General features: G+C 52.4%; 1 protein-coding gene across 16 annotated transcripts in view; it reads right to left on the bottom strand.

The window, feature by feature from the left end:
- Window positions 1-14,059, bottom strand: part of CADPS (calcium dependent secretion activator) — a 220,976-nt gene extending 206,917 nt beyond the window's left edge. For all 16 annotated transcript variants that reach the window (XM_069811989.1, XM_069811976.1, XM_069811977.1 and 13 more), the window contains exon 1: window positions 13,529-14,059. In XM_069811989.1, the coding sequence (XP_069668090.1) occupies window positions 13,529-13,933 (405 nt within the window). In that variant the 5' untranslated portion in view covers window positions 13,934-14,059. The remainder of the gene's footprint in view (window positions 1-13,528) is intronic.
- Window positions 14,060-14,462: the final 403 nt, after the last annotated feature.

Genomic DNA, 14,462 nt, shown 5'->3' with positions numbered 1-14,462 from the left:
CATCCTGAGCTAAGCAATTAACTCAGTATCTCATAAGCTTGCACCGTCCTCCAGTGCTCTACAGAGAAAAGAGAAATATTTTCACCACCTTTTTATTGATGGCAGCTTAAGAAAGATCTGGAGAACTATGCGAGCTTGCGAAGAAGCAAGCAGGGAGCTCAGCCTGTAAGCTAGCCCAAACCCAAGCCCCCAGCCAGCACCCAAACTGCCCAGCTCTGCCTCCACTTTCACCTGGGAGCACAAGGAACCTGAAAGATCAAAGCCCCTCCAAGACCAGGGAGCTCCGGTCCCTGTTTCAGTTCAGTAATCTTCTCTTCGACTAATGAACCCCCGCACTCAGCTGGAGCCCACCCGTGAGGATGCCAGCCTAGGGCAGCACTGCATAGCCCACGTCACGGGTACCGGTGGGTCCCAGGCAAACGCTGGCCACAGGCAGGGATGCAGGCTGGCAGCACGCTGCACTCACCTGTACCGAGCCCGCAACCTGCAGAGCACCGCAGGCTACTTAATTCAGCCCGGTCACCAAGTCCTTGCTGAGCTGACACCACGCTTAGCAGATGTGCTAAGGTTGCTGGGGGCAAGCCCTGGCCATAAATCATCTACAGGACAAGAAAGCTTTTGATACGATTTTACATAAAATATTAATCTCTCCAGTCAATATGAATGCTGTTAGGATTGAGTGGCGGGGTCGTACGCAGCACGGAAGCGTTTTGCAACATAATAGGTGGCAAAAGGGGAGGCACAGATTGGTATTAAGACCAGTTTCATTTATTGTATATATCATGGACTTAGAAGAACAAACATCAAGCACTGCGATTACATTTACTGATGATTCAGAGTTGTGTGGGCTCCTCTATACACAAGAGGAGGGCAATAAAGTCCTGGACAACTGTGAGCAAGCAAGCACCTTGGCAGATAATTAAATTAATTCAAGCTATGGAAATGCCACACAACAAGGCTAAAACATAAAGCAAATAACATTGAAAAGGGCTTTGCACTCAGAGACGGTATGAGACAAACACAGGCTACTGCTTGCTCCCAGTTACCCATGCAGGGTGCCTGGCGCTGTACAAGCACAAACGTCGTGGCCATCGGAGACAGTAGATATGTATCCTGTACCTGTCTTTACCTACGAAGCATTAAAAATGCAATCCCAGTGATACCAGTGGTAAGTGCCCCCAGCCCAACACACCATGGCTTTAGAGGGGGGCCACGCCACACAGGGACCCCTGGCGATGCAGCAGCTAGCTCCAGAGCCACCCTGGCAAAACAAATCCGTGCAGGGGACCTCAGGCCACAGCACCTGCCTCCCACCTTGCTTACCAACTCCCAGTCCCTCTTACCAGCTCCTCTTCAGACTCTTGACCATTACTCCCCATTCCCAGATCATGTACCTGCACCTAATTGCCCAGGCAGCCTCACCACACTAACCAGCCCTGCCTGACACAAGGCAGCTGCCTTAGGAGACACCGAGGCATCTTGTCTGGGCCACCCTGCCCAGCAAAGGGATCGCTGGCAGGGCATCACAGAGAGCACGGAGCCCGTTCCAGGAGATGGGCCCCGAGAACACGTCAGAGCAAGACCAGGGAACGCAAAGCATCCGGAGCAGCAACACGAGAAAGGACACGGGAGAAGAAGTAAGAAGTGGCAGAGCTGCCCAAGGCCCCGAAGGCAAGATGCTAAATTTGATGAGGTTGAGGAAGGGAGCCAAAGGAGGAATAAATAGAGCTAATGAGAAAACAAGGCATGAGCATTCAAAAACCTTTAACACACTGCTAAACAGCAATAAAAAGGCAATTAGAGTTCCGAGATGCATGGAGGGTAATTGCATGCACTATAAATAGGTGGTGGGAAGACTGTCCTGCTCAGCAGGATCTGATTCACTTTTGGGGTGACTTCTGTGCAGATAGGAATATTCTGGTGTGAGACAGAAGCTGAGAGAAGAGAGTTTACAGAGATGAGATTACAAGAAGAATTTCCATCACATACATCCTTCTGCATGAAATACGCACCAAGCAGGAGCTTTGCAACAGAGGCTTCAGGGGTCTGAGCTTGAGGAACTCCCAAATAAAAGTTCAGCAGCAGAGAGGCAAAATAGCCTCAGAAAGAAACAGCCACTTTATACGAGCCAGCAACTTGTATGGCACTGGGGTCCAGGCAGTTCAGTGGCTGCCACTATCGATGGAGAAACCCCCTAACCACGTTGCTCTCCGGCACCCACGAAGATCCTGCCCTGCTCAGCTCATAACCCTTGCACAAGCATGTGCACCCATGCACTCATAACAGCATTTAACAGCAAGAAAAAAGAGAAGTTTAGAAGTGGACTTCAAATGCCAAACTCACTTAAGCATGCTCCTCAGACTGCCACCAGCATGCTCCTCCTGTTCCCTACCTGTCCCTCAGGTGTGCTCGCTCTGCTCTGCAGCGAGGAGCACGACTGCTCTGCAGACACATAACCCCCTCCCCTGGGCTGGTGTAAACCTTGGGGGCATGCTCATGTCTTGGCTGTACAGGCTTATGGTAGCCAGTGCAAGCAGCTAGCTCACTGTTTTAAGAACAAGTTCTCTGATGCAATTCCCTGCCCAGGCTTCCCTCCCTAGGCCAGCCAGGCTGCAGCAAACGCACCGACTGCCATGAGGGACTGTCCCTGCCAGGAACAGGGCTCAGGCCAGGGGAATGTGCCCCAAGAGGTCCTGGGGAAGGAGCCCTCAGAGCAGATAAAATCCACGAGACCCTAGCTGAAGGCAGGAGCAGGGTCTTTGCAGCATCGTGACCAACATCTTTAAGAGCAGAAGGCAGTGCTGAAGTCCAGGGAACCCGCTGATGAGCAGAAATTGTACTGGGCAGATCCCTGGCCAATGTAAACCACTGCTCCATGATCATCTTGAGTTTTTTGAGGACATCAGTTCTGCCTTGAGACAGCTAGAGGCTAGAAAAGTACTATTGCCCACCATTTCTGCAGGGCCCCGGGCCATGCTCGCTGCAAAGCAAATAGGAGATGGAAAAGGAAAACGCAGCTGCGCCTCAGAACTGCGAGCAATCCCTCCTGCCTGCCCTGGCCCCTTCACAGATACCCTTCTGGAGGGGAAAAATTTGCAGAGTGTAGCACCAAAGGCCCAAGAAAGGGAAGAAGCAAAGCTGTCACTTCCCAGCTCCAAACTCCCTCGGCCAGTCCTGGTGCCCTTCCCAGCTCCCCGCTCCTTCCCACCGCAGAGCATCGGCATCGAGTCACGCTCGGGAGCTGCTCTGCCCTCGCGAATGACTGAGCACACACAAAGTCTCTGCAGTCCTAACTCCAGCTAGCTCTTGGCTATGCCCCAAAAAACAACCCTGTGCAGCTCAGACAGCTGCACGTCCCCAGATAACAGCAGCAGATGGCTTCTGCCTAGAGGTCTCGCTGGTAGAGGGTGGTCTGTGGTGCTGGGGGTGGGAGGCACAGCGCTGGTTTTTGCAGCGCATACCACTGGCGGGTCACGCAGCCTTGCTCGTGGCTGAAGAAGTGCTGGCTGTGTCCTTCCTTCATCCTTGCATTGTCACCATGCAGGTAGCAAAGCAGCTGGCTCCTGCTGCGTCACCCCATTAGCTTCCTTCCGAGGCAGCGATGAGTCTGTCGTCTCTGGTTGCAAGAAGGGTGGGAGCAGTCTGCTAGGAGGGAGGGGAAATCTAGGGCTATAGGCAATAAAAGCAAACCCGGCATGTGCAATATGCAAAGCATTTGTGCCCTCTCGCTGAATCAGGAAAGGATATTTGGCATCTTAGAGGATATTTGCCTTCTTAGAGGATATTTGCCTTTTGCTTGATGTTCCACTTGCGCGACGCCTGCATCACCCCCCAGCTGCCTAAATCCTCTGCTGTTGAGGTGCGAGAGCGGCTGACCCTCTCCATAGCACACCAGGCAAAGTGAAATCCCTTTCTTGCAAAACCTAGCCCAGCAGCAGCAGCAGCCGCCCCAAGAGAACTTCTGAACAGCTTCACTTAATCGCTCCCAAATCATCTGATATTTTTTGTGCATAAAACATAACATCTGAACCCCATCTCCTCCCTGGCCCCCACCGATCAGACAGGGGCATCCAAGGGGAGCACTGAACAGCACATGGGCTGCACCTGGCTGGCTGCTCATAGAGGAACATCTCCCTTGCACAGCCACCTGCACCAGCTACATGCCAAGGTCGCCAGAGCAAGCCAAGAAACCTCCTCCCAAAGTGCCTTTGCAGTATTTTGTTTTACTTGGCCAACTGGCTGGACGGGGCTCCCCCAAATCTCTCCTTGTGCTAAGAGTTTGTTTCCAAGCAAAGCACCAGTCAGAAATGAGATGGGTGGTAGAAGGGACAGTGAGGTCATGTACAGAAAAATGCATTCTCTGTACAGGAGGAAAAAAAATAAGGTTTTGACCCCAAATCTGCCTCCTTGTTGAACTAACATCATATTTTACTCCAGTGAGCACGGTTCTGTATTTCGGAGCATCACTTCATGTTCCCTCTGACAGCCAAATATCAAATCCAAGTCCCTTTATCTCACCAGGGTGCCACCAGCCAGGCAGCTTTCCTCTCCTGTTCCCAGATGGAACCTGTACATCGGCTGTGACTCCCTGGGTTCCAAAACAACCCTCATGGCACACATACCCACATCCCTCCCAAAAGAGGCAAATCACCGCCCCTCCTTGAGTGGCTCCAAGGAAAACAAAGGGCTGCTCCCCTGTGATATGGAGGTGGGGAAGGCTGTGTGTTGGGGTGCAAGATTTTACCATCTTAAGCAACCAACATGCCACTGTGGCCTCATATTGGGGTGCTTAAGACAGTAAAAGCCTGCACCTCAACACACAGCCTTCTGCATCTCAGGGCAATGCCAACTTAGCATCATCTGGACTGGAAATACAATAAATTCCCTATGGAAGGGAGAATCACTTCCTACAGTAGTTGGCATACCCCACACACCTCATTGATTGCAAACACGCATTGCAACTAATAGACATCAGTGGTTACTACAAACTTACAGGATCTGCAAACTCCCAGCACCATCCTCTCCAGCTCAGCAGGTGCTCAGGATCAAATCCAGATGCTAGAGCAGACATCAGCGATGCTCTTCACAAGGCAACATGTGAGACTATTTCAACAAGACATTTCTTAACAAATAGCTGCTTCTATCAGTAGTTCCTCAAGGTGTGAGCCTGGAAAACAGCCTTTCTTCCCTATTACTTTCCTCCCCTGAGCCAGACAGGAAATTGGGAGCCAATCCACCCCCTTTGAGCTCTGCTCCAAGGGACCGAGTTGAGCCTGGGCACACCACCGTGCTGCGGCTGCTCTAGGTGCAGGGCTTCTGTCTCCTTAGGCAATGACAACATCCAAAACAAGTGCTTCTTTTCCACTGCCAAAAAGTTTTTTGAGTTTCCCCACCCTGATCCTCCCCCTGGCTGAAGACAAACAGCAGGTGATGGGCTTGCAGGGACAGGGTCGCTCTGCTCCATGCTTGTACAGGATCAGATCCAGTTCATACCCGGTGCTCACCCTAAATCATCAAGTGTGGATCTAAGTCCCACCTGAAAAGGGAGAGGAAGGTGGAAATAGGAGGGTCTACAGACAGAGCTAGACCTGAAGACTGTCTCATCATATTCTGAAGACAGAGCGCCCTGCCCTGGGGCGAACTCACCCTAATTTAGCACACAAGATCACAAAAGGCTACTGCTGGACCATTAGCAGGCAGCCCTGTTTGCCAGGATATTTGTACAAATGCATTGTGGCATCAGCCCAAAGTCCTACCAAAGTCAGTGGGGTTCCTTCAAGATCTGCACATTGCATCTCCAGTCCCCAGAGATAAACGCTGCAGCATCATCATTACAAAAACCCCACCCTTTGGACTAGGCAAAACATGACTAAATCTAGATTTCATTAAGTTTCTTCATCAAACACTAACATTTGGCTAGGGGCAGATGCTCAGCACTTGAGCGGTTGTGGTCACACAACTATCCTGAAGCACATGGGTCAAGTCATTGAGTTGTGTGTTGGGACAGTTTTCCAACCCCTCCAGGCTGGACGTGGCCTGTACTAACATCATTATATACCTCACCCTACTAGAAGTCCAAGCTCCCAACCTTACTGCGAGGTAGGCAGACAGGTTTTGAACTATGACAACTACAAACACAGCATTGCTTACCCTAAGCTGAATAAACATTTGCATGACATTTTGACTCAAGTGTTTAAATTCTAGAAAACATCTGACTTTATCAGCCTGAATCACAGACAAACAATACCAAATATTACCACTAAAAGCACCTTTTCAAACAACAATTTCACCTGTTCACATCAAACCCTCAGCGACTGCACTTGCGTCCAGTTTGAAGAACGATGCCCACCCAATCCAGAAGAAAACCCAGTCAAAGCACCCCAAGTATCCTGTACCCACAAATAACTTCTTCCAAAGCAAGTGCCAGGTTAGGATGCTCCATGTATTTCTGTCGGTACCTACAAGGTCATGACACAGGGAAACTCCCCAGGAACCTGCCGTCTCCTGCATCTCCCCTCTCCCACCCTCACGAAGACAGAGCTGGACTCTACTGCTGGACCTTAAAACATGCCCTTCGAGAAGGGTGGCCCAATTCTGACCTGCTGGGAGCCAGTGGTGCCACCTGCTGCATGGAGCGGCCAAGGCGAGGAGATGAACTCTGCTTCTTCTCCTGTGCCTGCGCCATGATCTCTGAGAGCTGGGAAGCGAGGCATCACCATCACTTGCACCTCACCCTGCTCTCCTTCCAGGAAGGTTAAGACCTTTGAGGGGCCACCCATCAAAACCCCACCTCTGAGGAGCCACCCATCCTCCTGGGTGACAAACGAAGAGGACCTGCTCACCACCAAGGAAGGTCCCCTCGTCTGCTGTTTTAAGGGAACTCTAGTGTTTCAATTAGTCTTAGTTTTTAAAAGACACGCTAACATATATGTGGCTCCTAAAGATCACTTTGTGGGAGAAACCCTGGTGCTGCTGAAGCCACAAACTGAATTCACATCAACACCAACAAAGCAACAGCTTTATTGATTATACTATATTGATTGGTCTTCACTTATTAATCAGGTTTACAGAATTAAATAGAAATAGGATGTTTATCTTGTACCCCCCTGGACTAAAGTATTGGCAGCAGCTGTGAGGGGTTTGTATACATACACTGCTAGTAGCAGTGCTGTGACGGCTGGGTTCCTACTGCTAAACCACACTAAAAACAAATTAAACACTTCTCCAGCTAACAAAAAATTACATAGGGAAATGACTTGCTGACCGCTTCCCGCTTAGGTGAACAGAGAATGAGTGACTCATCATTCAGCAGAAGGAATTACAAGTTGTGCAAAAGGCAAAGTGCTTCAGGGAGAGCGTCTAGACTACGCAGAGCAAGGCCATAAATAATACCTTTTGGAAATCATGGGCTTTACCACGGGTTGGAGCTGCACGATCCGATGAGTCTTCTCCACTCTTAGTTCACAACATCTCTGGCCCGAGAGGTGCCACCCACAGTAACTGAATCATCAGGCTATGGATCGGGAATGGCAAAGTTTTACAACAGCCAAAGACCAAGCTCACAGCCTATTTAATTATCTGCTTCCCAATCCAATAAGCTGCAAGTATATAAATAGCCAAAGTATGACAAATATTTAATATCTGCTAGAATTAAATTAAGATAAGGCGCTGGCAAAATAAATAAGTGTTTTAACTGCAAATAACCATTTTCTGCAGATTTCAGACAATTTGAGCACAATGATCCCATTCTGCACTCCACACCGCATCTCAGATGTACCAGACCTTGCTCCCCACGGCAATGCTCTCCAAGCAGCAGTGAAATGCGGGCAGGCTCGTCTTCACTTTGGGGTTAGCACAGAGCTGACCCGAGGACAGCCCTAGCTGAGAGCCCAGCCGCACACACAGCTCTCGTTTGATGGTGGCAGTGGCCTATGCCCACACTGAGCCAGCTAAGCAGCGAAGGCAGCCCCTAACTACTCTTCCAGGTTTTTACAGGCATAGCACTAATAATTATCTTGCAAGGTTTGCTGCGACTACAGAGCTGTGCATGGGGTCCAGCTCATGCTTAAGACCTGGCTGGACCTTGCATCTCCATCTTAAACAGCACAGGAGAGCAACCAAAGAACTGGCAGAAAATAAGCAGAGCATCATCTTTGCCTCTCCTCTCCTGCAGAGCTGAGAAAACCACACCTCCAAGGGTTTCTTGGGGCCAGCATAGCAGAATCTGACCATAAAAATCACAGTTCCTCCAGCAGAAAGCTGCTAAAACAAGTCCCAACACTACCTGAGTCACAATCCATCCCAGAAGAACAACATGTCGGTGGTTTTAAGAGAGAACTTGTGTAAATATGGTGTAAGAGTAGCAACCCAACCCATGATAGCAAAGAAGTATGCGATTATTTGGAAGGCTGCACTAGCTTTACTACGTTCCTAACTGTTGTAGCATCTGTATGCATGCCAAAATGGCAGAAATTCGATATTTTAAGATGCATCGTAACTGATTTAACACAGTTTCTGATCCCTCACACCTGTTCTGCATTAAGCGCTGTGCTTAAATCAATCACCATTCAGCAAAGCACAAGCTTAAGCGCTTTGCTGAATTTGACTGAGAATTTTGCTAATGCACCTGACGTCATCCCAAAGGCTTACACAAGGACCCAAATCACAAGCCACTTCTCCCAGGAGTAGCTCTGGTAATCTGCAACTAAGCTGGAACTTTTTTCATCCCACATTTATCCTGCTAGGAACTGATTTACTCTCCTGCGTGCCGCCTCATGCTGCAGGGAGGAAAACAGGTGATGGCAACCACAACTGCAGTGATGCCTGACCTAACATGCTCTCCATGTTGTATCTCCTAACGAGTTCTTCCCGCTGCCCCTGTCCCAACGAGAGTTTTCAAGGGGCTGGTGATAATCTGGAGAAGATCTCCCAGTTTATGCTATTTTGAATGAACGAATGCCAATTTCTGGGATGCGCTGTGCCTTTTGGCTGCCGTGCTTTGGAGGTATTTAGCAAGAGGTATAATTCACATCCAAGGGTGCTTGGTCTGCATCACTACAGAGACATACACATTGCCCTCCTTCCCCAGGCTGCCGGCTGAGCTCTCCTCCCAAAGGCTTCAGACAGTTGGGATCAAGCAGGCAGAGGCACAGAGCACGGCCAGCCGTCTCAACTCTACTTCCAACAAGTCAGCGTGAGCTAGAGAAAAGACTAAATACATCCTGGGCAAGCAATTACCAAGCTAAGTGCCATCTGCGGTACTAAAACACATTGTTCTGAGACCAACAGAGCTAGCAAAGCTGCTTTCCTCCTGAGCTGCATCACGAAGCTGGAGCTTTTGGTGTCCAGCAAGGTGCAAGCTCTGATGGGAGTTTTTGCTCCCGGGCCACACATTCAGCAGGTCTCTTGCTCAGATTGCCCAGTGCCTAGTAAGGGCTGCCCACACACTGCCGCCTTCCTCTCACCCGAGGTAGGAGATAAATAACAGATCTCCCTATTTTCTCCAAGCTTTTAAGGGACAAGTATCTTGCAGATCACTGTCTGCCTGTCAAATATGCCTGGAATTCAGTGGTGGCTTAAAAAAGAAATCCAAGCAGGAAGTAAGACAGCACAGGCAGGTATCTAATAAGTGAGATGTAAATAAAAGAACTTACAGGTAGACATCACAAATGTGAGGTTACTCAAGTGAAGCCTTACCACATAAACATCAAGACAAACCTGAAGCAGAGGTGTAGGCTTGAACACACTGATCTAAAAAACAATTTTTACCCTGTTGCTGAAACTTCTGGGGTGTCAGGATCAGAAAAATACCAGGTCTGAGTGGCATTTGCTTGAATTCATCTTGAAATCTGCAACAGTTTGTTACTGGTGTAAACAAGCAACGCTGTCATGCCCACGTGCAGTATATACCCGCCTATGCCGTCCATTCACACATTTCCACTGCTCTCTTCGCTCTCATATACGTTATAATTTACCAAACTGCACGTAATTATCTTTCTGCTGCAACAGTACCTTAAGTACACACTTCCCTTTATTCCAAGGTGGTTCATGAGCGCTGTAAAACACCAGGCTGCATTTCCCAGCTCCCGAGCACTACACACAGGCGTGCTGCTATATAACTGGTACCCGCGGTGCCTGTGCATTACACCACCGTAACGTGCAGCCCCCGGGGCTCAGGGTACTGGCCAGTTCTCATACAGCAGCGCTGCAGGATTAAGGAGGGAGGATTACACACCTCGGGGGAGGTACCGCGGGAATCTTCGGTCCACGCAAGAACTTCAGTGCTGCAACTGCAACAAAATCAATTGCTTTCTTTTCCAGGAAAATTGCGAAGAAGAAGATGAAGCTACAGAAGCAAACCCATCTCAGGCCCTGTGGTCTTCCCGTTGAGGTGAGCTAGCTCTTATCAGGTAACCCAGAAACGCTGGGTTGTGCCTGGCAGCCGCTGTGCTGGGTGACAACCTCGTCTGCAAATCCACGGTCACCCTGCTTGGGCTGTGCTCGGAGGTGGCAGCATCTCCCGTGCTACAGGGGAGAGCTGTGGGCCAGGTGAAGGCAGACATCCTCCTCCTCCCAACGCTGGGCAGGACCCGCTGAGCGGGGCTGGGGACAGGTCACCAGCTCTGCCAAAACACCTCTGCGGGGGCTGCTGGGCACCTCCCCGATGCAGGCGTGGGGTCCAGGCAGCCCCACGGGAAGCCTGGCTGGGCCCCACGCCTTGGCAGAGCACCAGCGGGATTCCCAGGCATCCTGCCCACGGGCAGCGACCGCAACCGGCGGATCGGCAGGGTCAGGCCCTCACATCTCCAGGGTGCCCACACGTGCAGTGGATCAAGCACCTCCCTCCGTGGCCTCTCCACGCGGGACCGACAGGAGAGGCGGGAGCACGGTCCCGTGCACCAGCGTGAGGACCACAGATGACAACGCTTGGGGGTTTTCTGCTTCCCATTTCTCCCAGGATGAAACCCGTCCCTCGCAAATGGCAGGCTGTGAGGGTGGAGAGGCAAATGGCACACGGAGAAGGGAGCAGTTTATCACTCCTCTGCTGATGAGGAAACTGAGGCAACAGCTCCCATCAGAACAGAACCAAAACTTGGTCTTCTCCCACCTTTCCCCTGAGGAGCAAAATGCATTTGCTCCACCCTGGTGAGTCTTAAAGCATCTGGTATTTCCATCATTACCAAAGGCCCACCGATACACAAAGTCCCCACAGAGACCATTCAACCTGGCAGAGCCACCATGACAGAAGCTCGGTGCCCAAGAGGGAACGAGTCCCACACCTTCATCTTCATCTTCTGGTCCCCCTCGAGCCAGAGGAGGAAGGATGGGCTCTCCCAGAAGGATGCATGAGGAAAGCAGAGGAGCATATGAAATCCAGCAACACACTCCAGGCTCTGGCAGTCCTTTAATTGACTTTAACAGGAGTCTTGGCTAAGGAAAAAGGGCAAGGATTTACTCCCAGCAGGACAACTGAATATAGGGATATACCGAAGACAAAAACCCAGAATGAATTCACCTTTAAAAGGGTGAATTCAATTTGACACATGTTGTCAAGTTAAATTTAGCTTTCCCAATTCCATCTCACTGCTAAGTTTGAGGGGAGACAGTCAGCCCCCGAGATACACCTATTTTAGCTATTTGTATAAATAAGCCAGATGCATCTCCCTATGTTCTTCATTTCACAGAGAATGGATTATTTCCTCCCAAGATCCTGTGTAACTTCCCCATTCCCTCGAGTATTGCTGCCAGTTTACCATTTTTCTCATTACTTGTCATTTCTTCATTTCACCTGCACTTTATTCCCCCCCTTTTCTCTTTCCCTCCGCCCCTTCTGTCCCTTCACAGTGCAGTATTTTGATTTCAGGGACTATGAATCGCCCTTCTTCCCAGCCACTCTTCTCTGGACTGCTAAGACACTGCCTGCTCCTTTGGAAAAACACCTTTTCAATCTCAGTTCACTTTTATGTGAGAAACAGTTGCAGAACTTGTTTGTTTGTTTTAATTTCTGCAAAACTAGCAATTATTTAAATTCCGTCACCTTTTTCTAACACGAAAAAGTTGCACAGGGAACAAAAGCCAAGACGACTTCGAAAATCCACAATGTATTGAAAAGGGTTGTAGGCAAAAAGAAATAGATATATATAAAAAAAAAATCTCCAAACCTAGCTATATTTTCAGCTATGCACTTTGCTCAGCAAACAAAAGCAGATCATTCAACCTTCCAGCAACACCAGATTGTCCTATATTGCCTTTAAACTACAAGCAGTACGGATACACTTTCCTACCTCCGTATGTTGCAATGACTAATAATAGTCCTGTGGTGTAGCAGAACTGAATGTCGTTTGCATCAATAAATCCAGGAGTCTGCCTGATTTGTAAAGGTCATTTGTGAACACAGAATGGTATCAAGGCTAAAACTGCAGTCTAAGAAACTCAACTGAAAAGGAGAAAAAAAATATCAGCCAGCTGTTCCAGATAGCTACGTCCCATCACAGACCTAACTCTGGCTCTCACAGGGAAAAAGTTGGCTGCATTTGACCAAAAGGCGCCCATGTCCGCACCCTGGAGAAACTCAATTTCTGCCCTTGCCCATGAGCTTGTGCCTCAGTGCAGAAACAAGCTCCAAGACGGCTCCTCGGGATGGGGAGCCCAGGGGACGTTCTCCTGCCCAGCCGCTGCCTGGAGAGGCGCGTGGCCCTGCCGCGGTGACGCACTCGGGGAGGAAGAGTCAGGATTGTGGCAGCGACTTCATCGCAAGGCTCTGCTGCCACGTTTTGCCAGGAAGCCAGCATCGGGGAGCTCGCCACACATAAACATTTACAAGAAGTGGAAATGAGACTCAGTAACTCCCCAAGTCAGTGCCAGCACTCCCAGTTAAGCAAACTTTGCAGCAAGCATGGAGTTGCAGAGTCCCTTTGCAGGAGGCAAGGGCACGCGCCTCGTGTTTTCCAGCAACATAACCCATTTCTCTCCTTTCAACAACCTTCAGATGGCCAACATCCCAAACTTCCCAAATCCCGACGTTGCGTAACTAGGAGCAATGCCATATGTCAGTGCTCCGGCTCCATGTGGGAGACCACAGCGGGGAGCAGCATGGAGGGGTGACAAGGGGGCAGAGGGCTTCCCGACGCCCCGGGACAGGGATGCTGCTGGCAAACCCCACCCGTGGGGGCCCAAAGTGCCCTGTACCGGGATTGCCCTTGGTGTGCCCAGGGCGGCTGCGGGCCTGGGGAGTGCCTGCATGGGGCTGCTGGGGGAGCGGGATGGAGGCAGGGGGGGCAGAAGGAGAGGCAGGGGTGCGGGCAGGAGGGTGTTTAGAGGAGCAAGCAGAGGGGTAAGTAAGCAGGGGGCAGAAGGGCAATTAGGGGAGCGGGCAGGCAGTCAGGAGAGCAGGCAGGAAGGTCGCTGCCAGGGGGCAGGAGGACAGGGGCAGGCAGGGAGCAGCCGGGGGGTGGGTAAGGGGGGTGCAGGCAGGGGAGCTGCCGGGCCTGGCCCTGCGGGCAGGGCAGGGCAGCCCGGGCGGCTGTACCTTCTGCTGCCGGCGGGCCATGTCGGTGGGCTGCTTGGCGTTGAAGGGGTAGGCGATGCAGCGCATGACGAAGACGTAGAGCTGCAGCTTCCTCTTCCTCTCCTCCTCCTCCCGCTGCAGCCGCTCCAGCTCGTCCTTCTCCTTCTCGCTGGCCACCGAGGGGCTGGGGCTAGCGGGCCTCGCCGCGCCGCCGCCGCGGCCGCCCGGCTGCAGCCCCCCGCCGCCGCCGCCGCTGCCGCCGGCACCGCTACCGCCGCCACCGCCGCCGCCGCCGCCGCCGCCGCCCGGGCCCTCGCCGGGGCGGCTGGGCGAGAGCCGCGCCGCGGCGGGCGCCAGCGGCTCCTTCCCGCTCTCCTCCTCCACCAGCTCCTCCGACTCCTCCTCGCTAGACGACGGGTCCAGCATCGCGGCGGCGGCTGGGCTCGGCCGGGCCGGCTCTGGGCTGCGCTGGCTCCGCTCGGTTCTGCCCGGCTCCGGCTCCGGCTCCGGCTCCGCTCGCCGCCCGCCGCGCCCGTGCGCGTCCCCGCGCCGCCCCGCGCCGCCCTCGCCTCGCCCCGCCCCGCCCCGCCCCGCCCCGCCCCGTGCGCGCGGGCGCTGGCCGCGGTGCTGCACGGCGGGGGGCGAGGGAGAGAGCGAGCGCGAGAGAGCGGCCCCGCCGCGCATGCCCGCTGGGGGCCGGCCAGGCGCGGCCGCCGCCGGGGGCGCCGCCATGGTCGTCGCCTCAGGAGGGGCAGCGCCGGCGTGAGCGGTGTCCGGCCGGCGCCCGGGTGGGCGCCCGCCGGGGCACCGCTGCGTCCTCGGTGTCCCCGCAGCCACAGGCAGACATCACCGCGCCCGCGGCATCCCCACAGACACGGCTGTCCCTCTGTCCCCACAGCCCCACACAGACACCGCCATGTTCTTGGTGTCCCCGCAGCCCCACACATACACCGCC

This window comes from Haliaeetus albicilla, chromosome 24 (genome assembly GCF_947461875.1).
Source record: "Haliaeetus albicilla chromosome 24, bHalAlb1.1, whole genome shotgun sequence".
NCBI classification, from domain to species: Eukaryota; Metazoa; Chordata; class Aves; order Accipitriformes; family Accipitridae; genus Haliaeetus; species Haliaeetus albicilla.
This window is presented reverse-complemented; position numbering and strand designations above follow the sequence as displayed.